This window comes from Falco peregrinus, chromosome 1, assembly GCF_023634155.1.
Source record: "Falco peregrinus isolate bFalPer1 chromosome 1, bFalPer1.pri, whole genome shotgun sequence".
In the NCBI taxonomy this organism is placed as follows: domain Eukaryota; kingdom Metazoa; phylum Chordata; class Aves; order Falconiformes; family Falconidae; genus Falco; species Falco peregrinus.
The window spans coordinates 99,775,114-99,803,002 of NC_073721.1; the positions used below are offsets into that span (position 1 = coordinate 99,775,114).

The 27,889-nt window shown below is 41.6% G+C and overlaps 1 protein-coding gene across 1 annotated transcript in view; it reads right to left on the bottom strand.

Moving 5' to 3' along the window:
• Window positions 1-27,889, bottom strand: part of KCNH5 (potassium voltage-gated channel subfamily H member 5) — a 160,607-nt gene that overhangs the window by 101,284 nt on the left and 31,434 nt on the right. Inside the window, exons 5-6 of the mRNA XM_055793597.1 lie at window positions 16,458-16,573; window positions 12,286-12,678 (exon numbers count right to left, since the gene is read on the bottom strand). Coding sequence (XP_055649572.1) covers window positions 12,286-12,678; window positions 16,458-16,573 — 509 coding nt within the window. The remainder of the gene's footprint in view (window positions 1-12,285; window positions 12,679-16,457; window positions 16,574-27,889) is intronic.

The window sequence follows — 27,889 nt, forward strand, 5'->3', positions numbered from 1 at the left end:
CCCTTGAGGTTTTCACTAACGTATTTGATCATGTCTTAATCAGATGAGGGCATTCAGCTTGCTCATCTTCAGTCATCTCAGCTGTAGAAATCTTTTACCTGAAAAACCACCTACTTCCAAATTGTACTTTGCGTGTCAAATTTGGAACCAAATTCCTATCTGACACGTATCAATCAATTTAAGTGTTACAAGTGTGAGCCACTGGAGACTTTCCCAGTAACTTCTAAGGCCACTGTATCAGGAGAGGACACAAGCAGTAGCTCTGAACCAGCCCTTTTTGTACCACCGGTTCTACTTAGCAGACAGCTGAAGCCACCACAAAGGATGTAGACAATGTCAAATTTATCCAGAAAGACATTTTTGAGGAATGGATGTTCAACTTTGGAATTAAATGAGCCACTCATGATTAAAAAAAGCCCAAGTTTATTGACACAAGTGCCTTGCAAATTCTGTGTTCTCCAATTCCCTTGATATACACAAGTAAGGAAATCCAGTTTGATAGTGGAGGCACTCAGTCTGAAATGCACAGGGACCCCTCCTTCCTATTAACATTACCCAAATATTGCCAGTTCAGATCCCAGATGTTACCACATTGTCAAACTTCGGTCTTCCAGGATGAAAGACAGTGTGTCTGCATCTAGCTAAACTTACCTGACCACAAGACCAAGAAAGCTGTTTCCAGCAATTGCAGTACACGCTGTGGGAACAGACCTCTGCACCTCAAGCAAGCACAGGAGCCAAGTTCTCTGGCACTTAATGAATCCCTAATAATCCAGGCAATAGGAAGGAGGAAGCTGTTAAAAGTTATGTTATACAGGCGTTGAGAGCCAAACATGAATGGGGATAAAGGGAACATTGTCACCAAAGGAAAATGAAGGTTAACAAGTGCAGTAAATCATTCAAGTTAGCATGAGTGCCAAAGACGTCCTCCTAAAGCAGGAAGGAGAGAGAGGAGTCTGTTCTATATGAAAGGAGCAGAATAGCAGAGCTGTGTCTTTGTAAAAGCCGAAAACTATTTAATCAGCTGGTTACTTGCTAATCTAGTAAGTCTCTTCTGTGGTAAAAAATTATTCCATAAGTGTTTAGAAAACTAAAGGACAAAACCAGCCATTATTATCTACCATCTAAATAGACTAAAATCTGCTTAAACCTCAAAACTAAATTCCAGTATGATGAAATGGTAAATTCATGCGCTTTTTTTTTTTATTTCCTATTAGGGAACAATGGTTTTCTTTTTAACTCAAGGCATTTTTTCAACTAGATTTCACTCCATGATTTTTTATTTCTTTGTTATTAGCTGTGGGCACATACGCAACCACAACAAAAATATGAAACATGCATTTTAAATGTGTTCTAAAACTGAAGTCCTCCTGGCTCTGGAAATGGGGATCGGTACTGCATCATTTAACAGGAAACACTGTCTCAGAAAAGGTCAGAGAAAAAAAAAAAAAAAAAACACGAACAGCTTTTCACTATGTTTTCATGATAAGCACATTGTGGTTTTGAAGAATTTATGGAGTGGCCAAAAACCTGAGCTGGGTACCTTTCTATGAAATGCTGTAGGGGATGCTGCCACTGCAGTCAAAGGTGTGACTGCTGCGTATACAGACCTTCTTAAGCTAAATTTAAGCTCATATGCATAGTGTTGCTAGACACAAGCAATTACCTGCATTCAGCAATACTAGTCATTAAATGATCAAATCCTCCGAGGCGTTTGCAGCCCAGGCTGAGCTCTTTATCTCTGTGCCACAGCAAAACGGTTTCACATATGCTCAGCTCGAGCACACGGGCAGAAGCCACAGCCACACCATGACTGAGCTCCAAGCACCCTCCTGGGGTGGGATTCATCTCACATAATGCCACAACCTTACGGCCAACCAGCCTATGTGAATTGTCCAGCTTCCCTCCCTGGTGAGTGAAGGGAGAGGCATATCAAGAGTGATTCAGCCAGCGCATCTCAGACAGCCGGGATGGGATGAATCACCTCCTGGAACTGTCCTGTCTCTCTCCCCCACCACTGAATACAAAGAAGCTGAAGCCTATCACACAGTTTAAGGAAGGAGAAATTAAACCCATCCTTAGAAATCTGGATAGCCCAGATCTGGGCAGCATCCAAACCCATATCGTGTTATTACAGAGACAGATATTACGGAGCTGAGGCATCTTCCTCAATATGAGGTTGGAGAACAAATCTTACTAATAACAGTAGGCTGAGATTTTCTGCAGATACAATAGCGTACTTGTTTCTCCATTGAATAGCCAATTATTCCACAGAAAGTGATGCTACACTACCCTTGGTTCTGACAGGGTTTCACAGAAGTCCCCATTGGCTTAAAGAAGGAACTGAATTAGTTCATAAAAAAAATGTACAATCACAAAGTAAACTGAACTGGGGTTCTTGATCTCAAAAGGGAAAGAGCTGGTAAATTATTAATTATAATATATTGAACTATAGACAATAATAACTGAAGACAACTGGACTGTGAAAGATAGGAGAGTCAGACACCGGGACGCAGAGGACACCCAGAATCTCAAAAGGTAAGAAATATCCAAAGGTTGTACCTCAAAGAAGGGGGGAAAACTTGTAAAGCTGGGCATCAGTTATAAACGCATACATAATCACCCCAAGGAAGAAAACAGAAACAGAGGACTAACAATATATAAGAAATAAAAAAGTTGATCAACAAAAAGCTACACCTTAGAGGATAAAAATAGGGATAAAGTGAGAATTGCCAAATGTCAGGCTGAACTCTTCCTTGTAAAGAACATTAAAACAAATACCCAAAGATTTTTCACATTCATAAATGAAAAAAGAACGTAAGTGATCAAGCTGCAATAAAGTAAAAATAATCCAGGCTTGGGTGAAAAATTAAATTAATTCTTAGCTTTAGTTTTCAATGATGATGTTGATGTTTTCCAGAAAAGCTAATGCATCAAGGAGGAAATAAACAGATACATTACCTGAACAAATGTTAAGGGAAAGAGTAATCAGAAACACTGAGATAAATCAAAATGCTATCAGTGCAGCAATAGGTTTGCTAAGCTTAGGTTAGCTGGGTACTAGCCAAATTCTCCTGATAGCTTTCTCTGACAACTCACCCCATTTTCTAAATAAAAGATAAGTAGTATTTCAGTAATGTAAGGGGTGAAATTATTAAGAAACACAGAGAAAGCAGGGACCACAACTGGGATGGTAAGGTGACTGAGGGACCACAACTGGGATGGTAAGGTGACTGAAGAACTTGTGAAAAGGATGGCAAAATGGAAACCATTAAAAAGAAGCCTAGCAAGGGTTACAAGTGTCAACTCTCGGTGATTTCATCGGTTTCTTAGTGAAAGCAGCAGAAATATGATATTGTCACAAAATCTACTGATGGCACACCTTTGGAACACACTGTCAGTGCAAAGAATAACTGAGTGGGAATAAAGGAAAATGTGATAAAGCTTAACAAGGCAGTCTCAAGGCACCCATTACAGGGCAAATTAACAAAAATGTCTACAACTACAATGATCTTTAGCTGAAGATGACCGAGAAAAATAAATATTTGGGAATATGGGTTAATCCCACAGTGACTCAGAGCAATCAGTGGGTTGCACTCACAGTAGAGGTTAATCCAGTTTCAGGACGGATGAGTTGAGTGTTTCCAACATCAAGAGGAAAAGCCAAACCCCAATTACAAAGCAAAGATGAATTCTCGCCTGGAGTAATACGTACAGCTCTGTGTTAAACAGATGTACTTAAACTTAACTCCACACAGAGAGAGGCAGCTGGAATGGCCAAGAAAATGTTCATAAAATTGCATAAATGAGGTTTCTAGACATGATCAGTTTTCCTAGATTAAGGAAAGGAAAACAGGCATGTTTATGCAGGGGGAGGGGGGGGATGACTGTTCTTTTCAAGCACATTGAGGAGATAAACATGAGGGAAGGAAAAGTAGTATTTAACCAAGAAGGTCAGCGCAGGAACAAATGCACAGACCGCAAATTAAGGCAGACTTGCAGACACCATGTGTTAAAGTGGATTTTGACCATTTATGGGAAGAGTGATACGATGAACCTGCCCATGAAAGCCAATGGCTCAGTGACTCAAAAGGTCCCTGTGAGTTTTACCCCTATAGTATTTTTCTGCTTTTGTTTTTATCCTTTGAAAAGTCAAAGTGAGGCAAATACACTCTCAAAGGGAGGATGCATGTCACCTCAGCCTAAACTATACCACGGAGGAGTCTGCAGCTGAGCTAGTCGCACTAGTGTGTCGTTACAGTCAGTGGTGAGAAACAGGCATTTTAGGGCAGGGTGACGACTCAGACCTGTTTTGAAGGTGCACCTTAGAACATGAGGAGCCAGACCCTGAATGTGCCTGCATCTCCTTGTGGACCATGCCTGGCCCTGTGTTTCGTTAGATGAATCCCATGCTTAGTACAGCTTGAAATGTAGTCCATATACTTTATTTAAAGAAGCATGGGCAAAAATTCCATTACCTTTCCCTTACCAGCAGTAATTATATATTAAAAAAAATAATTGACCCAAACAAATCACTTAACTGATTTGTGAAGTTAAGATACAGCACAGCATTTGGTACTGAAGCAGTGAAAAAGCCACCATTTTTGTAAACCTTGAGCAATCTTCACAGAGCAGTTGTTACATGATGGTACACAAAGTAAAAGAAAACAAAGTGCCTACAGATTTTGGGAACAACTGAAATGGTGAGTCTTGCCAACAAGAGCCGGTAAGCTGCAGGCACATACCCAGAAGGTACTATTCCGTACAGTACAGGACTGCTGGAGGAGTATCCAGGAGGACTTATAGGCTGTCTGAAATTTAACCAGCAAATCATTCCCAAAATAAATTTTTGAGCTTAGCTACTTAAATAGAGCTTAGCTCTAAAATCCCTGGTTAGCTCCTTAAATGCTTCTTTACTGGAGTTAATGTTAAAATTAATCTGCCAACATATCTCAGAAACCCTTCTTTTTAGATAAACAATTAATGTAATAAAATTGCATAGTTACAAATCAAAACACTATAATTAAAAAAAATAAAAAAGCAACATTTCTGATTTATCATCGCTGTAAGAACCGAATTTAGGATTGCATTCAATTTTGCAAAACCACATGAGAGTAAGGGGATTTGCTTTTGCACAAGCTGTCTAGATCCTGGGTCCAGATACAAGCAGAGTCCATCTAATATTTGACCTTGCACCACTGGCACCAATGGGAGTAGTGACCGCAGTGAGTGCAAAATTGAGTCCTCACAGCAAAATGAAAGTAAGTAGGTTTTCTCATGCAGCCTCTGAAAGCACCTCTAAATTTATCGCTTGAGATTTATTTTTTCCAGAAGGATGGGTGAGCTTTTCATACTTTTCCCCCTAACACAAATGTCAATAAGCTATAATATTATAAATAAACTTCTAGTGAGTTGTTTATGGTATAACTATACAATGCAATACATTTCAAACATTGAATAACTGAGGTTATAAAAAGAAGGGCAATTTCAAAATATTTCTTCCAGATTCAAGTTAAGGGGGATGTGGCATCTTTGCACTATTTATTTGTTACTGTGTCCATGTGCTCAGCTGGGTGAAAAAAAAAAAAGAAAAAAAAAAAAGAGGATGATATCATGAAATCTGATAATTTTCACTTACTTAGGGAAGGCAGACAGAGGATGAAATGGGAGGGAGAAGGTGTGTCACATTGGTTGGGACAGCTTTTGAGCAGGATGCGGAACTTAGCTGATAGTTTAATGCCAGCAACAAACCAATTTTCTATGCCAATATAGGAATTAAAAAAAAAAAAAAAAGGGAAAAGAAAAAGTATCTGGAGAGAGTAACCTGAGCTGCAATGGTCCTGCAGGTACTTCTGGAACTACACATAAGCCTGCCGCCAAGGGGTAGACGTAACACACAATAAGACTCACACCAAGATACAAGGCTGTCTTGCTAGCAAAACTTTGCTAATTCTGATATTAGCCATGCAGTTAGTTTCTCCATTTTGTGCAGAGCAATTGCCAGTCCCTAAGCCTGCGACTCTTTTCCTCCCATTGACGGCTGTGCACAGCAATCTCAGTAATATGGATTTGTGCTATTCCCATCAGCATTATTTCAGTGAGTATCTGACCAGATTATTTCATTTGCTTCGCCTCTTTTGTAAGAAAAGGGATCACGCAGGACTCAAAGCTTCCCTTGAAAGTACTCCATACACAGTTTGCCCCAATTGGACTCTGTATCACTTAATACAGCTCTGACTGAAGATCTGATTTACATGGCTTGTACCCAACATCTGCTTCCCAGTAACATATACAACACATAAAAAAAAAAGGGGGGGGGGGGGGGGGGGGGGGGGAAGGCCACTGAGATATAATTAAAGTTCAGTATGCCGTAATCCGCATCAGAGCGGTGCACCATGAGGCTACCAGGTCACACCCATCTTGTGGGACAACCCTGTCTGCCCTCCCTCCCATCCCCGCTCCCCCTCCCCTCCATCAACTCCAGTTCAGATCCTTCCTTTCACAAGTTGCCCCTCACATCAAGATGACATCCATGTGTCTCCACAGGGGAACCTGCAGAAATATCCCAGACTTTGTATAGCATTAAAAAAATAATGGTAATTAAACAGTGGCAGAACTTGAATAAAACCTTAGCTTGAATAAAGGCTAAAGAGACGTGGTGCAATTCTGCAACTAAGTACAAAAGGGCTGACAGGGATGAAGAAGTGACAGGGGTGAATTATAGCTGACCACCTACGTAATATATGCCTAAGGTGGATATATTTATATTTGGAATTATTATTATATGGTATTATTATATTGTGGCTTTCCACACACTCCAGCAGGATGACAGTATTCTTCATATTTAATTGCCTTCTGACTGCATAACAAAGGGGAAAATGCCAGGTCCCAGGCTTAGCGCGTCTTGTCGTTACGTTGCTAGGAGTTTTCATCATAGTTTAACACTTGGCTGCAGCAGGGATTTAGTTCTGGGAATTATTTTCTTCATGTCAGCCACCTAGATTTAAGAAGGGTAGCTAGCCATAGACTGTTTCAAAGCCAAAACCGCATGCTGAAACACACAGTTATATTTTCACCTTGAATATGCCACTCAGAATGGGGTCCATAAACCCTTCTTCAAATATCTCCTGAAAAGGGAACGTTAGCAGTAAAGCCCTGCAGATGTGAATATGGCTAAAATAGTTTTTCTCAGCTTTTATTTGCTTTCAATTTACAGATATTGCTATTTTAGTTGCTATTAATTGCAGTGACAAAAAGAAATTTCTGCCACCGCTGAAACAGATCAATAATAGTAATTAAAAGAAGATTACGATTACAAGGATTCCATGCCCTAGTATGTCCTGCACAGATCACTAAATTTTAAAGGCCATTGGGTCATGCAGTCTTACATTATTAAACAATAGACATAGAACTTCAGAGTTTTAGGTCGTTTAAATTTGTCTGCTTTCAATTCCAGCCATTGGCTCATGAAAACTAATTTTTGCAGAAAGGATGATCTTTTATACAACCCATTTGAAAGCCATCGATTTGGCTATCTGTATGTATTATCCTGACATCTGGTCCCATTCTTCACAACATGTGCCATGTCATTTTAGAGCCACGTTTCTGGCAGAGATGAGATCAAGCCTCTAGGTTTTGTTTCATTACAAACGCAGAAATTCATGAATCTCAATGAAAATTCCCAGAAAATAAATAAATAAGTTAATAAATACATAAATAGAGACACCAATATTTTTCCAAACAGCAAAGGAGGCTTTTTCAGCTGTATTTAACAATTCATTTGGGGAAGCATTTTCCATTTGACAAAAAGCTTGTCCATTCACCTAGTAGCTTTGGGCGTATTTATTCTATATACTAATTTACAAAGGCTCAAATGCAGCCCTCAGCAGCACTGTATTAGCTTGCGTGTATCTGAGTGTGAGTACCTGAGGGCCTGCCAGCTCCAGGTACTCTCCCAGCTGCATGGGTCCATGTGGGGACAAGAGCCAAGCACCTGCACAACATCCTGGTTTCCCTGGGATATAAATCCATCTGGTCCCAAAGGGAGCTGTAGCATGGTTTGATCGTATCTGAACAACAAATGGGATCAGCATCCTCAGGCACACGGTAAACCCATCTGCTGACTATCTGCAGTGTGACTGATAATTTGACTTGTATGGAATTGATGGTTACCCATTCCATAAACAACCTTTTGGTAGCCCAGACTGACAGTTATTGGATATTTACATCTCTCTAGTAGGTGGAACCATATCTAGGTTAAGCCTCAAGGTAACATAATTATCTAGCTTCAAAAGCAGGGGCTTAGATTTTAGAAACATAAGTGATGGTGCATACACCAATGGAAGAGTTGATACATACAGCCAAAGTACTCAGGGGAAAAAAATGAGAATCACAAGTGACAGGTAACGCCAAGACAAAAATCGAACTTTCAGTCGCTACGTACTTCACAGCCTAATAATGATAGCAACTTCGTGTGACCAGAATGGACAGGGTTTGAGCAACCTGGTCTAGAGGAAGGTGTCCCTGCTCACGGCAGGGGGGTGGAACTCGATGATCTTTAAGGCTCCTTCCAACACACACCACTCTGATCATCTTTGGATCCAAACACCATATTCCCCATTACTCCAAACTCCTTTTTTTTGTTGTTTATTTTTTTCTTTTAATTTAAAAGAAGAGGCAGACATGCACTTTTGGACTAAATCTGAAGTTTCAGAGAACTTTTTTACTTTTAAAAAAATATTTTAAAAAACAGCCTAGTTTCAGAGACTCTGAGCACACATCCTCCATTCTGGTTCATACCTTAAAAACTGGCTAGATTCCTCAGTATGTTTTACAGTGTCCTTTCTCACACTACTACATATGAAAGGTTTTCAATATGGCTTTGGTTTAACTAGGATGTATTTCAGTGCAAATAATGTTTCCCAATTAGAAAAGATGCCAGGTATTTTTCTGATTTCTGGGACTATCACCCTACCAATTTTCTTAAATAAAGTACGTATCTCACTAAGGATTCCACTTTCCTCTCAGCTCATTTTTCTCCAGCCTATTTTACCTTGTTTTCCTACCCTTTCAGTACCACTTACACACTTAATTCCTCATCCATCACATCAATTTAGATCACTCTGTGCTGTGCAAGGTATCTCTCTCTCTCTCTCTCTCTCTCATTATCTTACCTTTCCCCTCCTTGTCATACACCCAAACCTCCCTGAGCAGACTGAAAGAACCTGGCTCTGTAACTCCAAGCATGGAAAACTACACTTCTAATTCTGCCTCAAACCATTTTAATCCCCCCAAATTCTCAATTTGTGTCACAATTATTTTCATCATATCCTTCTGTTAAGGCTTTACATCTTCTCAATAACAACATAACTTTGATTTGCAGTCATGTTTCCCTCAGGTGGGAATTTCACAACACTGCGGCCTTGGCCTAATGTTTTCCGTGATGGAAAGGACACTGTTCCTACTCCAGCCAAAACTAACTGCCTTTGAAGAACTCCAATCCTCAGTAACAAAACTCACATTTCCTTTCTTCAAACTCCTTTTTTAAAAATCTTTCAATTATGTCCTTAATTCTGACATTATAAACAGCACTCACCTGCATAAGGCATCTCATACAAAGACTCAGCAGCCTGTGCATGAGAACCTCCAAGCACCTTTATCACGTATAGTAATGTACATATACAACAGAGACACAAACCTTAAAGTTCCTTGGCTTTATCCTTCCTTATGTGTGAGAAACCTGCCCATAAGGAGGAAAAGAAACGGCCTGCAGTGATGTCCTCCCCACCTAGTCCTGTATCAACTAACAAAACTGCATCTGATGCTTTATGTGGAAAAAGGAGGATGGAGGTGGGACACACGAGGGAAGTTTGGAAAGCCACCTTTTACTCAGCTGGCTTTTAGGGCTAATCACTCTGATTTAGGTCCATCCTTTGCCACCATACCAAGACCACAGAGAGCACCAGGACTCTGCCCACAAGGTCTATACCACTAAGCTCTGATTTTCAGTTAACTTTCACCGAAGTGCCACAATCACCTTCTTTAATGCTAAAGACAAATGCCCTCATCCAACACCACGGGCCAAGATAAAGAACTAAAACCTACCAGAATCAAGAGCTAAAAGAACTCTGCTCTCTCCTACTTGTCCTAAGGAGGAAACACTCACCTTCTAATGAGAAACACTCTCCTTTTAATCAATCAGATTATTTCTTCCAAATTAAGCTTATTGATTTAGTTATTCTTTATCTATGAACAGTGTTTGAGCTCACTGCTGCTAGTGAGCGAGAAAGTTAAACCCCAGAAAAGAAAAGCCAGTTAAAATAAATGCTAAAAGTCAAATGAAGATAAAGAGCATTGGTAACTACAACCACCCAGAACACACTGACCGCCTCAGAAGACTTAAATGTCACAAAGGAAGACATTGTCTCTCGCACACACACAGACACGCACACACACACAGACACAAATCTCCACTGGAAGACAGAAAAAAGGCAAAATGTTAACCCAAGGAGAAAAAACTGACTGTTTACATACCTGTTTTCATAATCCCTTCAATTCTTTTCAGGTACTAGGGGAAACTGGAGGTGGAGGGCTTTGCATGCTAGTACATAAGCAGTTACAATACTCCAGTGTCTGCTGGAGGCTCCAGGGCCATAACACCCCATTTCATGAGAAATAAATGTTACTATCTGTTCTCTTAAAAAGGAGTCGATATTTCATATGTTTGAAGGTAAATGACAGCAGCTCCAGGATCACTGGAGCTCATGATACCTTGCTGTTTTTATTACATTTTGGTTAAAGTTTGCCACTTTAAGCATGCCTCAATTATAGTGCACTATGCCAATGATCCCCTTCACTGTCACAAATATTACAGATAGCTTGTTTATTTTCCATCTATATGTTAGAGAAAGAGGTTAAGCTCGTCATCTAAATCTGTACTGCTTGGGTACAGAAATTTTCTGTTTGTTTTACATATTAAAGCACAAAAATCTGGAAAGAACATTGCACTTCTATAAAAATCAGGTTTCTCAGTCTGAAATTGGCTATTTTATAAAGCTGTATTATATTTACAACCTTGATAATAGCACCTCCTTACACACCCTGACTATACAACCTGCTTTCAGATGGGGAGCCCTCAGATGATCTTGAATTTAAGCTGCAAGTATTATCACTTCTGTCGTATTTGCTATAAATAAAGTGGAACAATGTCAAAAGATGGTACTCAGCAAAGAGACAGGGATGGAATTTTAAAGGAGCTCTACAAAGTCTGCACTAAAAAATAAGAACGTAGATTTTATATAGTGAGGATACAGAACTGCAGAATTTGAGAATTAAAAAAACCAAACAACACTACTCAATGGTGTTCTAAGAGAAAGCTGTTGAAATGTCAAAAAATGAACAGAGGCTTTTTCATCTCTTTACGGCCCTAAAGAAAAATTAAAACACTTCCTAATGGCATTATAGTTGCAGTTTAATAATGAATTTTCTCTACGCTGACTTGTGCATGCATTATGTTGTAGCTATTGCTTGTTTTCTCTATTATCTTAGGCTACAAACTCAATTTCATAAATGTTAATACATTTAGCAGTTAAAAAGCTTTAATTTAGTTTCCATTCAAGACATTTATGTCTTCTCTCCTCAATCAGTTTCTACAGTTTTTCTAAAATTCCAACAGTAGATCAAGAACTGTTTAAAAAAAAAAAAGAAAGAAAGAGATAAACCTCCCTCTCAATCAGATATTTAAAAAGACATCACAAAAAAAAATTACAGCATGGTTCAAGAATTCTAGGGCAGGATTTTAAAAATTCTCATTCAGAGACATTCTGTATTTCCACGTAAGTCAGTGGCAAACTTGCCACCAGCTTCAGTCAGAGCAGATACAGAGTTTTGATTATTTACATTAAGCTGTATTAGATTGCCCTGCAATGGATTAGGACTGCTTAAGGGCAATCACTGGCTATGAGCTTAAAAAGGAGGCTGTGGCAGGGGGACATCTCAACTGCTCCAGCCTATTTGGATATGGATGTACAACAACACTTTTGCATGAAAAGCGATTCCAAACCCCACATCTATTAACGCACACATCCACACATGGTACCCAAATTTTAAGATACCTCTTCTCCGACACAGGAGTGCCCCGTAGGTAAAATCCAGCAGCTTAAGGCCACCCCTCCATATTTGCACAGAGCTTCAGTTGCTTCTTATTGCTGTCAGATGCCTGGGAGCATGCACCTAAATTAACTCCTAATTGAAACAAGTCTTTTGAGGTGGACTGCAATCACTTACCTCATCCACATTCTCAAAGGCATTGATGATGTCATATGGTAAACAGGACAGAAGATCAATCACAAACCATGTTTTCAGGTAGTTCATCCTTATGAGTTTAGGATCAGATATAACCTCTCCGCCAGGGCCAACAAAGGTCGTATGAAAGTTCAAAACAATGTCAACCAGAAAAATAACATCCACGACGCTGTCCAGCACAAGCCAGGCAATGTTGTTCTGTTTTGTCTTGAAGGAGACATTATATGGAACCATAATTGCTGTGTAGAAGGTTAGAATTAAGATGACCCAGTCCCAAGTGGTCTTAAAAGCACAATAATGCAGTATAATGTGTGGTGGAGTCTTTGGAGCTTCTTGCTTGTACTGAGGAAGAATATCAGATCCCAGCTGAAGAACCTATAAAAGACAGAAAGCAAAAGTTACTGGTTTTAATGAATATGATCCAATAAGGGGATTTCTGTAAGGAACAGCATAAAGACAGGACTGTGTTCATTGAACACTGCAATTCAACCTGCAGTTTCTAAATTATCTGATGTATTAAGAATCTATGGAGGCAGCTGCCACTTGATGAATGGGAACAGCATAGCATCTAAGGTCTTTGCTGACGGACTGAGGAGAAACTGACACAACAGCTTATGCTCTGCAGTTATACACACAAGTATTCCTTCATATCTTGAAGTGTTACAAGACTAACTCTTCATGCCTGACCCCTTTTTTAAACCACTGTTGAGCCAGAAAAATACCCTATCAAAGGTAAATCAGACTTCAGCCTTGTTGGCTCACCACCTCCTAAAACAAAGCATTGCGCGCACAATTTCTGCCCTAACACCCTGGCAATATCATGCTTCCTTCTCACCTCCTTCAAAGAGTTTTTGCTTTTACAAGCTCAGCATTGCTAGTAGGTTCTCTTTTATTTCTCCTAATTACTTTTCTTTTTTGCATATGACTATAACCTCCTGCACATGGACTTTTGTAAAAAGTGAAACTAGAAACATTGCAAAGGAACCAAGCCAAATTTGCTTAAGACATTCCTCCCCCCAGATAATCTAATTACCTCTTGTCTCAGTCCAACACAAGAAACAAAAGCACAAAGGAACACACAACATGACAATATATTGCACTGACAACTGAAAGATTCATGTCTATTTTGGAACTAGTAACACTTTTTACATTTGGAGATCTCAAGTCTGTATGGGATAAAACATACAATCCCAGCAATTTTTAAACTCATTTCAGCCCTACACCTGATGCACCATCTTTGCAGGGACAGTTGGATTGTGTATGGCAGTCCTATACACGTAAAAACTATCAAATGCAGGATGTTTCCTCAGTGAAGAGGAATGAATGGCTCTGAATAAACAGCACAACAACTAAGAGTATGAATACCACAGATAGAGATTTTCCATTAATTCTTTGCAGTCTTATTTTTAAGATGAGAAAGCCGTTACTGAGATTAGACAGCAAAAGTCAGCTCTACTCAAAATCTGTTCCTCAAAAATCACCAAGGGACAACAACAGCAGCCTGCCTTATTCTGTGTTGGAGGATGTGGCTTCCCAACATGTCTAATCTGGCCCAATGTCAGACTGTGATCTGATAGGATGCAAACCTGCTTCTGCCTACCTATTCCCACCCTCCCTAAGGTCACATTTAGCAATTTTGTTCTGTGAGGAAAGTCAGTTAAAACCAATATGATGAAAAACTAACCTACTGTTACATTAGTTAGTCATTTGTTTTCTATGAAGTCAGCTGAGTTGCACAAATTTATCCTGTAGCCAAAAAACCACTAGACCCCCAACACAGGCAGCAGTGAGAGTGCAGCAGAGACCTCCAGGAGACCATGGCTGCTCCCTTTGCCTACAGCCTCATATCACACCAGCTTTGGTGTAACAAAAAGCCATGTGTTGAGCTCCAGCTGAAGAGCAAGGCACACCGAGTTGTGTGGTCCCAATGGCACTCTAGAGACCCTCACAGATGCCAAACCCCTGGTGAGACTCATAAAAGTATGAGGCTCCAAGTGTCCCTTCCTCAGTGACCAGGACAAGACTTGCTAACAGCATGCCTGTAATGGGCCAGCAGGCAAGGTTCAGCTGGCCACTGTGGCACACTGAATGTCCTGGTGGATCCACAGGTCCTCCCCTGGAATAAAAGCAATGATCAAACCAGTCATTTTTTCACAGCAGCCTTTGTGCAAATCCATGAAACTTCTTTTAATGTCAAAATTGTCCCCTGCACTTAACACACCATTTTGGCTTTGACTTATAAGCTGGTCATTATCTCCAGTTATCTCTCTGGACTCATCTGTGGTCAACACTTTCTGTCATAACGAAACAGTACTGGGACTTCTCTCCTTGGTTTCTCCAGACATACTTGTTCCCTGCCTTGTTCACTGGGGCAGAAGCTGGAAACAGACTCACTATAGCTGGAATAATAGCTACCGAGGGCTCGAGCCGAATGCAATGAACATATGCTTGATAGTTCCCTATGCCTCTAGTTGTGGAGTGCTTAGGAGCTCCCATGATACTGTAAAAGCATAATTATTATTCTTAACATAATATCATGCTGAGTTTGACATGGTGAGTGGGTGGCAAGTGGCTGTGGAGACCACTGAACTATAATGATTATTTCTTTCATGCTGCATGAATTTTTAATTTTAAACCACTAAAGAATACACAGTATCTTGTTAGCTGCATTCATCACAGACTCTCTGAATTATTCCTGTATGCAACTAACAAAAATGGCCAATAACTGCTAAGCCTGATAAAGGTGGGCGGTATTTTCTGCAAGGGATGAGCTGTGACAATAACACTCCTCCACAGACACAGGAATACTGAAAACGGGGCCTGTACAACAATGGCGTGCCTGCACTCTGACAGCACTCTGCAGCTCTAAACAACTTGTAAGAGAGGGGACTGCACACCCACCAAGCAACCTGTTCCCGAGACAACCTGCTCTCTTACATGAGCTTTCCTTACTGCCTGATCTAAACTTTCCTCGCTGTGACTTAATGCCATTACTTTTTCTCTAGCTATAGTGGTCCTCATGAACAATTTCCTCCCTCATCCTATGCAACTGCTTTAAGACTTATTTGAATATTGCTACCATATCTTCTCCCGTGTTTTGTTCTCTAGACTAAACCAATAATGGATATCAATGGATTTACGAACACTGAAATGTCATGAATCAGAAAAGCAACATGTAAGAGAAACTTATCAGTCATTCAAGCTATTGGTATGGGATAATTTAAAGGAAAACATCACAGAGCTGACACCTGAAAGCTGTGGGTTTCCATTCTGATTTTAATTTAAGTAGAGGTTTTATTATCAAAGTCCACGAAAACCAGAAGGGGAATGAAAAAAAAAAAAACAAACCCCACAACAAAAACCAAACACATTTAAAGCTGCTACCAGTTCTTAGCATTGAACACAGGACAAGCTCTCTGGCAGAAGGTGGTAGGGCTGTAATTCAGTAGCCCATGTATTTTGACCATATAATTTTGATCTGGATATTTTTCATTACCGATGGACATGACGACAAAAGCAGTACCTTTGTTTCATCAGTTAACCTGAAGGCATTCACTTGTTGCACCATCTGCACTGTTAAGGAGATGTTTGCAACCTGCCAAAGAGTTCATTTCATCAGTTCTGAAGAAAAAAATGAGGAGCAAAATACTGCAGGAACGACTATACAAGAAAGTAAAGATAAAGGTGTATATGTAGTCAGCGTGGCTGTACAACCCCAGGTACCCAGACATGGATGCTTCCAAAGAGGTTTCTCAAACAATCCCATTTCCCTGGGAGAGTAAGTGACCATCCACAGGAATCAAGGACATCAATCTGGTTCCATGTTGCTGTGAGACAGCATGTAAAGGAGCACACTCTGCACTCCAAGTTAAGCAACAACCAGCAAACAGAACTGCATGCACAGAAACAGGGCCACGTAAGTAAAAGTGACCCATGGAGACTGTTTTCATGACTGAAAGAGCATGGCCTGCCCCAGAAGCATGGGCTTAGCACACACTGCTGCTTCAGGATAAACAGAGGAGAGGTTGGGAAAATGAGAGTTGGGAAATATTTTCCTCTAAAAATATTATTTATTAATGAGAATTAGCATGGGGTTTTTCCCTATGTCTCTTCCTGCCTTATGAAGGAAGCAGGCTGGCGTCTGCCCCACTTACTTCGGCTAACCGGGAGTGTTTGTGCACCACCTCAGCCTTGTTCATCGGCGTCAGCTGCTGCAGCACACTCCGACTGTTCGTCAGGGCCCGCGTCAACCGAGCAAACTTTGTCCAACCTGTGGGGAAGAAGAAAATCATGTCAAAAGTACTCGGAGCTCATTCATCGCCAGTAAATCTCCTTTCATGCTCCCGATACCAAGTCTCAGACTTGAATAGTTTCTCCAAATTGCTGCACAGCACAGCTTCAGGCTCCAAGCTTAAAGACCTTGCGAAAGAGGAAAAATATTGCTGCTTCAAGGCAACCACGAGTAAATCTGAGTAAAATCACAATGCTCTGGCTTGTTCTTTCTTCTGCCTTTTGGAGACATTGTGTTAGAGGGATCACATTGTGCTTTCACCCTTCTGGGGAGTTACTGTGCTGCTGAAATCTAATTCTAAGCCACTGAAGTCAATGCAAAGGCTTCCCTAGTCTGCAAATCCTGTTGAAATAAAATCCTCCCCACATACAGAAAGGTTCCTGCTGACTCAGGGCCACTGGAGCAGCCCCAAAAGTCTGATCCTCAAGTCTCTACTGTTTCCTGCCCCAACAGGTCTTCAGGGATAAAACTAAAACTTTGAAAAAAAACTATTAAAAAAAAAAAAAAATCAGTGAAATTCAGGGCTACAGCAACAGCAATGCTTAAGACAAAAAAAATAAAAAAAAAAAAAAAAGACTTTAAAGAGATTTAGCACTAGATTTTAAATGGCATTAAGAAATACATTTAGCTGCTAAACTAATGATAAACAGCTGCCTTAATGGTAGCTTGAGACCCACACACTGGGCCACCCCTGGGGAATTTTTTTCTGCAGCATTCAGAAAGGAGTAATCAGAGTTTGTTACTGACAGCAGCACCAACCCGAGAACATGTCAAGTCAATCCTGCTGGAAAAACACCCAAATGTGACAGCTGGCGTGGATATGTCAACTGATGAGGTAAATCAGCAGTAGCAAAGAAAATGCCAGGGGTTCAAGCAGTGTAGCACCTCGGTGTTAAGCAGGAAAACTGAAAATCCAAGTATCCATAGGAAGGAACTGCCTCCCCAAGAACACTGAAGGAGATGTTCAACATTCAGGTTAGCCAGGTATAACCTGGTATTTTACTACACAGCTGTGTACAGAATATCAAACAAGTTATGGACAGGAAATGGGTTCAGGAGAAGGTTTTACTTTTATTTAACTTGAATGCTAAGTAGGTGAAAACTGGGGGAAACATCAAATCTGAGAAACGATGTCAGGGACTTGAAAAGTTAAGGGAAGCCCAGGATTAGATAAAATGAAGAGCAGAGAACAGACAAGACAATAAAACTTCAAAAAAAATTTAGTTTGGCTTTTCAATTTGCTACATTTATATCACATTCACACAAATGCAAATCCATTTTTCATCAAGCAGCAATCAGAACATATCTAAATACCATGATACACCATCAGCACAGAACGAACCATTTGTGCCTGGCTATTTACATACGACCTCAAAAAGGTACATAAAAAATGCACTGGGAAAAGGTAAAAAATAGGAATATTATTAACTTTTCAAATCTAAACCTTAAATGTGCATTTCAGACACACTTCACGCTTCTCAAGCTTACAAGGGATATTCTATTAGGACCATGCATCTTCTGTATAAAGCAAGTTTAAGACAGACTATAGTGATCTGAGTATGAACTATGAATTTCTAGGAAAAAAATGTGTTTTTTCCTAATCCTGTGGTTCTTTTTCCTAATCATATACAAAACTGTGGCAGGAAGATAGCTTTAAGACAAAAATCAGAACTGTTGTTTATCTTTCTTAGCCAGTGATTTCAAAGAGCAAGTGAGCACAGCAGCAGCGTTGGGACTGCTCTGCCTCGACACTTCTCACAACTGCTGAGGCCACAGTGCATCCAGCCAATTGCTTTTGGCACCCTACAGCCATGCTGCAAGAACCAGAGGAAAAGAGCAGCTCTCCTCTGGGCAGGTGGTCACCCACCCCCAGACCCTGGGCAGGTACTCACCCAAACATGCACATGCTTACGGTGCTCTCCTCCCCTGACAGACACTTCCCTGTGGTCCATGGGGATGAATTCAGGCCAGTCCCCAAACTTTAGTTTGTCACCCTACCCCACCGAGCTGATAGAAAAGTGATGGAAAAGTGCTTGGCAAAGCCAAAACCAGCACAGCCAAACTGCTGGATTCAGTCCCAAACACCCTTATTTGTCACATTTCAGCTCTGTCAGCTACTCCAGCTCTCACAAGAACCTCATGAAGTTCAACAAGAAGTCCAAAGTACCTAAGGAAGTACAACCACACACACCAATACATGTTGGGGGCTCCCCAGCTGGAAAGCAGCTTGGCAGAAAATGAACTGGGGTTCCTGGTGGGCCAGGCTGAGCACAAGCCAGCAACATGCCTGTGTGGCAATGAAGGCAGCCAAGGGTACCGTTCGCATTAGACAAAGTATTGCCAGCAGGTCAAAGGAGGTGATCCTTCCCATCTACTCAGCACGGGAGAGGCCAGAACCTGGAGCGTTGTGTCTAACTCTGGGCTCCCCAGTACAAGGGAGACATGGACAAACTGAATAGTGTCCAACAAAGGGCCACAAAGATGAGTAAAGAGCATCTGGAGCACCTCTCCTACGAGGAAAGGCTGAAAGAGCTGGGATGGTTCAGCCTGGAGAACAGGCTTGGGCAGGGGGGGTGGGGGGGGTGTGTGGGGGGGTGTGGGGGGTGGGGTGGGGGGGGGTGTGGGGGGTGGGGTGGGGGGGGGGTGGGGGGGGTGGGCGCGTGTGGGCGCGTGATCCTATTAATGTATATAAATACCTGAAGAGAAGGTGCAAAGAGGATGGACTCAGGCTCTTTTCAGTGGTGCCCAGTGACAGGGCCGGGGCAATGGGCACAAAACGAAACACAGGAGGTTCCTTCTGAACATCAGGAAACACTGTTACTGTGAAGGTGACCAAGCACTAGCACAAGTTGCCCGAAGATGTTGTGGAGTCTCCATCCTTCCTTGAAGATATTAAAAAACTGTATGGACATGGGCAGCTGGGGGGTTGGACAAGGTGACCTCCAGAAGTCTCTTCTAACCTCAACCATTCTGTGATTTCTGATGGCTGATGGTTAATGATTCAAGTTTTACTTTATTTTCTAAGGTTTAGGGAATTAATCAGTACAGTGATTAAATAAAAGAGTTGGAGAAGAGTCACGGACTGGCAATGATAGGGGATGGCTTCATATACTCTCTAGAAATCCTTTCCTATGGTGCTTCACAGGCTGAGAGATCCCACTCACCAAAACATGGGCTTCAAAAATGCCCCTCCTCTTACACATGCAAAACTGGTAAGAAACCCCTTGTCACCATCTTGGGCAAGAAAAACATCTGTTCTGCATTAGCCACATCTACAGAAAAGCCTGGGGGAAGTTGAGGAAGATGTACAACAAGGAGCTGGAGTAAGACACATACAAACAACAGCAATCTTTTTGCGGTTAAAATAAAAAGAAAGGAAAGAACTATGAGTTTTTCAAATACTCTCTTTCCACCTTGGTAAGATCATCAAGGTCATGTGAAAGAAAGCAGCCACATATTTTAGCATGCAGGGTTACCACTCTGCTCACATCTGGTCTGACCTCTTCTTTTCACAGAGCAAACCATTTCATCATGTCCTTTCTCCACCAAGACCAAAGCTTTGCTTTGTGCTAGCGCAGATCTTTTGCAAAAACCCTTCCAGCCTCATTTAGAGACTTCACATTTTCACTGTGAAGCCCATGATTCTAGACATTGGAAGTACAGAATACACCAACATGACTTTTTTCCTAATTCACCACAAAGTCCTGCATTATTCTACGTGCTCCAATCTATCCATCTGCAATAGCGTGAAAAAGTACCAAGTTCTTTTGTTTCCTATTTACAACCAAAGGGAATTAAAAACATAGCAACAGCAAGATGCTGGGGCATGAGTGGGAAGGTGAAAATGTATACAGGCTGCCTCACGTCTGAAATAATCTGTACAGGGTACATTTCTCCGTTTCTTGACCTTGTTGTAGACGAGGTAAGTTCAGAATTATATTTAAAACCAATGTGTATGTTTAAATAGACTAGGCAAAATTTGCATAGCTGCCTACTGCTGTCAATGTTTCTTCAAACAATTCTCTCCTTTCTTTTCCTCTACAGAGACTTGAAAAGAATGATAATTTGATCCCACGTATTAGTGGCCGCTTGTCCTCACAGATATTTTCAGTCTGGAAGGAGTGAAGGAGCAGAACAAATAGCAGGTGCAGGGGGGAGTGGGGGAGTGGGGACGTGGGGGGGGGGGAACTCTGTGAGAAAATGCAACACTTCTGATTCTGTCTTCAGCTCAGCTGGACTGCATCTTTCTTCCCCAGCACCATTTGAAAAATAACATCCTGAACTTGCAACACTGTACTGAAATTCTTGCAAACAAAGTGAACATCATCAGATCACACACCAGATCAGGCCAGCAGCTGCTTCCTCTTACAAGAAGTTAAACTGGGTATTTCAGAGGAAGATGTTAACTACCTCAAATGGAAAAACTGTGGAATAACATACAGATAAAATGATTGGTTTTCCTGGTTCTTTTTAATTACTTTCTGATTCATGGACAAAACTGGAAGAATTTGTACCCCTGCTTTGAAAAAAAAAATCTCATAATCTGCATTCATTCTCATGATCCAAAACACGGGTCTGTTCTTAAGTAGGAGCCTAGCAAAACGTTTCCCTGTTCCTACCCATTACTCGAATTAAAATTCCTGCATTTTAAATAAACTGAAGATGCAGGTTTAACAATTCCATACAGTTACAAAAATAGGACATGAAGAAGGCAAGCATACTGATAGACATGAACTAGTCTCTGCCTTGGCCCAGCTGTAAGGCTGTCCTTCCAAGCATGCAACTTCTTAATTCCTCCATGAATTTTAGTCATAATTAAATATTTTACAACTACAAAACATTCTCCACATCTCTTGCTCTAATTAAGACTTCCAACTTCACAGCCCTCTGACTGTGGGGCTAACTGAGCCAGGGATGACTTGTGGCACACTTCATACAACAGCTGAGCCAAAGGTTTCTCTGAAGGGGGAAAAAAAACCAGAGTACTAAATTAAAAAAATAAATAAATTGGTATTTCTTTCAAACCTTAGACACTATGACATGACTTGAAGCTGTTAATGTTGTGCCTGGATGCCTGAGGGAGTGCAGGAGCACAGAAAGGAGGTAGGCAATAGTCAAGCAAAGCAGAGCACCCAAACACTTCCTTGGAGAGGGAAAAGCTTTCCAGATGGGTCTCTGATGCTCTCTCAGCCACTCACTAGGTCCATACACCACTACAGAAATTATGTGGCGTCCAAGGGGAACACAGTATTTCCAGCTTAGAACTTGATCCTACCATCCCTCCACTGTCAGAAAGTCCAAACGAGCTCACCTGAAACCCCTTATTCACCATAGCATGTACTTTTCCATCAGCTACTCTTCCAACAATAGTATTATGCCCACGCATCTTTCTTCCTGAGATTCTGAATCGGTCATTGTTTTATACTGGACAGCTGGGATAGGAACAGCTCTGCAGCAACTGCCCTCCTAACAGCTCTTCTCCAACACCACACTCACTGCTTACTCTGGGTTCAGGGACCTTCTGTGAGCCGCACTCTTGCATTGCCACAAGGAGCTCTCTCTCTGCCCTTCTGTTCACCAGTCTCCTTCCCATTAATACATCCTGCAGATCAATCCAGCACACAAACACTCATCCATCTCCAACACCCTCTCCCTCATCCTGCTGCCTTCTCTAAGGAGAAATGTCATCCAGGTCAAAGATGCTGTTGCAGCGTATGGCAGAGAATGAAAAGGACCAGGCTAAAAGATGTCCAAAGAAAGTCCAGCCAGAGAGGCTTCACCAAGCAGAAGTGATGCTGAAAGTGATGGGACAGAAACGAATCACTGTTTCCTAACGGCTATCTGGAGACAAAACCTTTTAATCCCTCTCATTTCTCCCAAAGTGAAAAAGCAGGCAGAGATTTGGTTAGACTCCATCAAAAACTGTGAACCACCTCACTGTGCTCCCACTCGCACCAAGGAGCAAGTCCCGGTGCCTGTCCCACAGGGACATTCCCACCAAGGCACCGGGTCAGAGCTGGGCAGTTCCCTCAGCCAGGGTGAAGTCCCTGCCCCGGCACAGGCTAGTGAGCAAAAAAGACTTGGGCTGTTTTGATCTACTAGTGCTTCAGCCACCTTCCCTGTACAAACCTCAGCAGTCAATAGCCCTACCCATCGCCTTCAAAGATAACAGCAAATATTTTCAAATGTAAGTATCCACAAATGAGAAGACTCTTCGAATTCTCCCCATAATTTCATTAGCAGTTGAAAATCCACAATCTCTCTGGAGTTTTGTAGAGGTCCAAATACAGATTTAGCCACCTAGCTAGCAGCCACACTGAAAAAAAATTAATTAAAATCTCTAGTTCATAAACTATACTATTTTAGAGCTAAATTCGTACCTCAGAGTTTATGAAGAGTTCAAAATCTCAAGACGAGATATCAATGTTCTTTATAGTGCACTTGCTCTGGAAAATCTAGACATGACTAGCTCCCCCTAATAAAACATTACTGTAGCTCTACTGGGTTGCAATTAACCTTTTTGTCAAGGTTTGTCTGGTCTTAAAAGGATCAGAAATAATGATGGCTTTTAAATCAGTGTAACAGGGAACTATCCAGTATCTTAGACTGCAGTGAAAACACTTGGGTTAAGACAAATATTTTGCGGGAAAAACAACTGCAGAGGGTGATTTCAGCAATGCTCATGTTAATTCCCACCTGCAGAAGTATAACGAACACCTCCAGACCATGGAAAGGTGGTTGTTCTCCTCCTTACGGAGGAGATAACATACAGAATGCTTAAATAATATATACTCCATGACTTACCTACAAAGGCAAAGAGCTAGCACTGCTCAGAGTTAGGCAGCACGGAATGCAATTGACAACACAGATCATCCTTTTGCATCTACAGTTAGCATCTACAAATCTCAACCATTTCTAGATATTCGGACAGTAAAATCATTACAATGGCTGGCTGTTTGCTCTTCATTGTAGGTGAAGTATGGCTGAAAGAGCTCATGGCCTCTTCAAAAAAAAAAAAACAAAAAACAAAACGTCATCAGCCTGGGTTTGCTTTGTTAGAGAGAGAGGAATAAATGAGATTCCTGAATAAACAGAATAAGTCAAACAATGCTCAATCACTCCCACGATGCAGTAAAACAATTTACAGACTGAAGAATCACAGAGTCTATTCAAATGTAATTCAAAATATTAGGATACATTTCCTGATTTGAAATCCTGCGTTCCACTGTCTGATAACGACTGTACTCTTGGGATTTTTTTTTTCACATCTGACCTCCATTCTTGATCAGCATTGTACCCCCAGTTACCACCCCCCCACTACAGCTATTGGGGAGCTCAAAATGGGTGGAGAATTAATGGGTAATATCTTGGGCATATCACTTCACCTCTCTGAGTTTCAGTTTCTTCTCCTCAAAATGAAGATAAGGCTAATGACCTACTTTGCAAGCCATTTTGAGATCTACTGATGAAAAATGCTAAGATTTATATACCACGAGACTACATTTAGTATACAATGCATTTTTAAATTTAATTCTGACATAGCCATAAATTTACAGTGCACAACTTCTTAAATTCCATGTTTCTGCAACTGAAGCTAAACCTTATGCACACACACAGGGCCACCAAGAACTTATTTCCCATAAGTATATAAAAACAAGTGTAAATTTGGGGAAGAAAAAAGAAAAGACTAAGTCCTGTAAATGTCAGTCAACTGGCTTTTAGGAGTTTGTCAGATAGCAAAACTGTGCCATTCAGTGGCCAAGGAAAAAGGACTATACCAGCTCAGGGTCAAAAGGAAGGCAGCTGCTAGAATTAAAAAAACAGCATATAATAAAGCACACAGGGTGGGAAGAAAGAGGGACCTTGTGAGCATGTGAATGAGAAATTATGGTTAATGAGAATGGACGTGGAAAGCTAAAGACATATGGGAAAAATCCTTCTCTGGCTGGATTTATTACAGTAACAATGAAGTTTTTAAAGGACTCCCAGAGTACAATCAAAAGGCTTTCTGCACCCATATGCAGAAAGGGCGAACAGGCTGACCCCAGTAATTACAGGTTGCTCAGCTTGATCTCAGTGCCAGGCAAAATGCGAGAAAAGCTGATCTGAGTTTCAATACGTTTAATAAGAAAGAAAAGGAAAGGAACATAACAAATGGCTGTCAATACAAAATGATGTAAAATGCCCCACAATGTTAATTTCATTATTTTGTAAGAGTATAAATTTGGTTCAGGAAGACAGCCAAATGCCTTGACAGAACAAGCTGTAAGCCAAATACAACGGCCAGCCAGAGCCACACATGTGTGATGTACGCCAGAGAGGCATGAGCCAGGGCAGCTCCCTGTACCAGTGCTCCCTTTCTGGGCATGGGCTGGGAAACAACAGGGACCATTGACTTGATGCAGCGGCTGCCCTTGGTTTTCTCCCACCTGCAGCCAAGGACCCAACAGCTCCCAAATCGGCACAGCCACAGTGCTCATCGCGTAACACCACCTCATCCTGGTGCTGCACTTGAACCACCTCAGAGCCACAGCCTGGCCAAATCCTCTTATACACTACTCTTCACTGAACTGACACCGTGTGACACACTTGACAAAATATTAAGACTACACAGTGGAGGGGTCTGCAGCGGGTCTGCAGACAAGTTGGTTGACCTTGAAGACATAGTCGTGTACCCTTGAGACAGCCACAAATTGTCAGGTATGTAAACGGGATGTGAAAACCCGGAACTTAAAACCGCAGCATATAGGCATATACAGCAACAGCAAATAGCAAGCAAGAAGAAGACGACAGAAAGCCTGTCAGGGTCTGACACATGTACTATCTAAGATACATAAGCAATATGACAAAGCAATAAAGAGCCATTTTGTCTGAACCCATCTACAATGATATGGTGTTTTTCAGTCTGTCTCGACTTGTGTCACCATAACAGTTTAGTAAATCATGGGTTAAATGGGTGAAGAACTTGCTACCTGGCAGATATCAAACAAGAAGTAGCAGAAAACAGTAAAATATTATTACCGAGCACTTTCTGGACAGGTCCCCTTCTATTCAGTCCTTTTCTCTATGGTTTAAAAGTCATTGTAAGATGACTGATAAAATGTCCAGATGACAAGAAGATTAGAGGAATGTTAAACAGCAGTGAGGACAGTCGTGCAAGATGGTGTGCTTGATAACTGGGCATCTGCCCATTTATCTCCAGCGTGGGAGTGGGAAATGTCCCTAGCAAAGAACAGTTCTGAAAAGGATCCAGAGGTCTTAGTAGATGAGCACGTGGTTTGCTTTGGCTAAGTCACCTGCTCCTTGGATATACAACAGCAAGAGCTAGGCTTGGAGAGGCTAAGCAATGGCAATATTGAGAAGTTAGCTGTGAACTCACCTGGCTACAATACTGGCCACAAAAACTGACTGGGGAACTGGAGGCTGAAGTCCGTGCCACCACAGTTTCATCCCTACTGCTGCTGATGAGCTGAATTAAAGTGCAGGTAAGTGTCTGTGCATCTGCCATCACCAGATGTATTGGGTCTGGCTGAGCCCCGTAGCAGCCCTCCTGGTGCTGTGCTCGCACTGGCAGCTGGAAAGGTGGTGGTAACACACGGGTGTTTTGCCCGCTGCTGAGCGGTGCTGGCACAGCACCAAGGCTGGCCCTCCAGCCTTCCCTGCGCCTCACTGGCAGGCTGGGGGTGGGCAAGGGCTTGGGAGTGGACACAGCCAGGACAGCTGACCCCAAGTGACCAGTGACATCATTCCATACCATATGGCATCTGCTCAGATCTAAGTGCTAAGAGAAAGGAGAAGGACAGGGGGGCATCCATTATTTATGATGTTTATCTTTTGGAGCAACCACTACACATACTGATGAAGCCCTACCTCCCGGGAATGGCCGAGCATCACCTGCTGATGGGAAGTAGAGAGTAACATCTTCTGTTTTCCTTTGCTTCCATGCACGCAACTTTTGCTATTGCTTTATGTTGACCCACAAGGTTTTTTTCCATCTTATTTTCTCCCCTTTGTTCTGCTGAGGAGGAGAGTGGGAATCGCTCTGTGGGTACCTGGAGTCCAGCCAAGGTCAACCCCGTACACCAGACCTCCAAATTCAGGCTGGACAGAGGTTTAAGGAGCTCAGCTCATTCAGTTTATCATAAGAAGGTGGAGCGATGACTTGATTATATGTGTAAATGCCTTAATGGGACTTTTTTAGCAAGTAGAAAAAAATGCGTAAGAAGATGCCACTGCAAGAAGCTGAAGCCACGTTACTTTAAATATGACACTTTTTTAAAGCCAAAAGTGTAATGAAAAAGCCAAAGAAATACGAAGGAATGTTGTGGACCCTTGGGCTTTTCAGACTTTTAAATCAATACTGGATGTTTGTCTGGAGGGGATGGTTTAGTTACACAAAAGTTAACGGGTTCAGCAGAGGAGTAACTTTAGTGAAATGTGATGCCCTGTGATATACCGATTACACTCCTAAATATCTCAACTATATTTACACTTATTATTACATATATGGTTTATGAATGTTCAGTTTTCTACATAGGAAGGGTATCAATCTACAAACAGTTACTGCTTCAAAGATCAACATCCAGTTTAATTCAATCTCTCACAGGGTAAGATTTGATTTCAATAGGATTTCTTTTTCATTGCACTTTAGCTTCTAGAAATTTACAGGCAGTTAATGTGCACTGTGGGTTGTTGATGGAGCACACAAAGGCCTCAAAAGGCAATACTCGATTCAGAAAAGTACTTTATTTCTGTGAAGGAAAACAAACAGCCCTGGATATGGAAATTCTCTCTTCTTCATCATGGTGGGTCTCTGACAGCAGCAAAGCAAGCAAAGGGGGATAGAAATAAAGCCTTGAAGAAGGACCTCTAGGAGCAATGAAAACAGAGAGGAAACTCCTTGTGACTGTTCAGCCTTTGCAGTGTCTGCTAGAAGCGCCACAGCACGTCACTAAAGACAGTAACTACAGGAACAGGAGTGAAGTGACCTCGGAAAGTTTTCCTGGTTACTAGCAAGCTGTGCTCATCCAAAATGGATGGTTTCAAATACCAAGAGACTGCATCATAGCATCATTCCTCTGAGCTGTCTACTCTTGGCACTAGAAGCCTACCTGGTGTCCTGGCAAATGACCACTTCTCTTTACACACACAGAGCCTCAAAGTCCTTTCTCAAGGCCCAGATGTCCTTGGATGCTGCATTCCAGACCCAGAGGAGGACGGAGAGATGGAGGTGATCTCCTTGGTGCCTGAAGGCACTGGGGGTGAAACTCTGCAGATCAGAGCAATAGGAAGCAG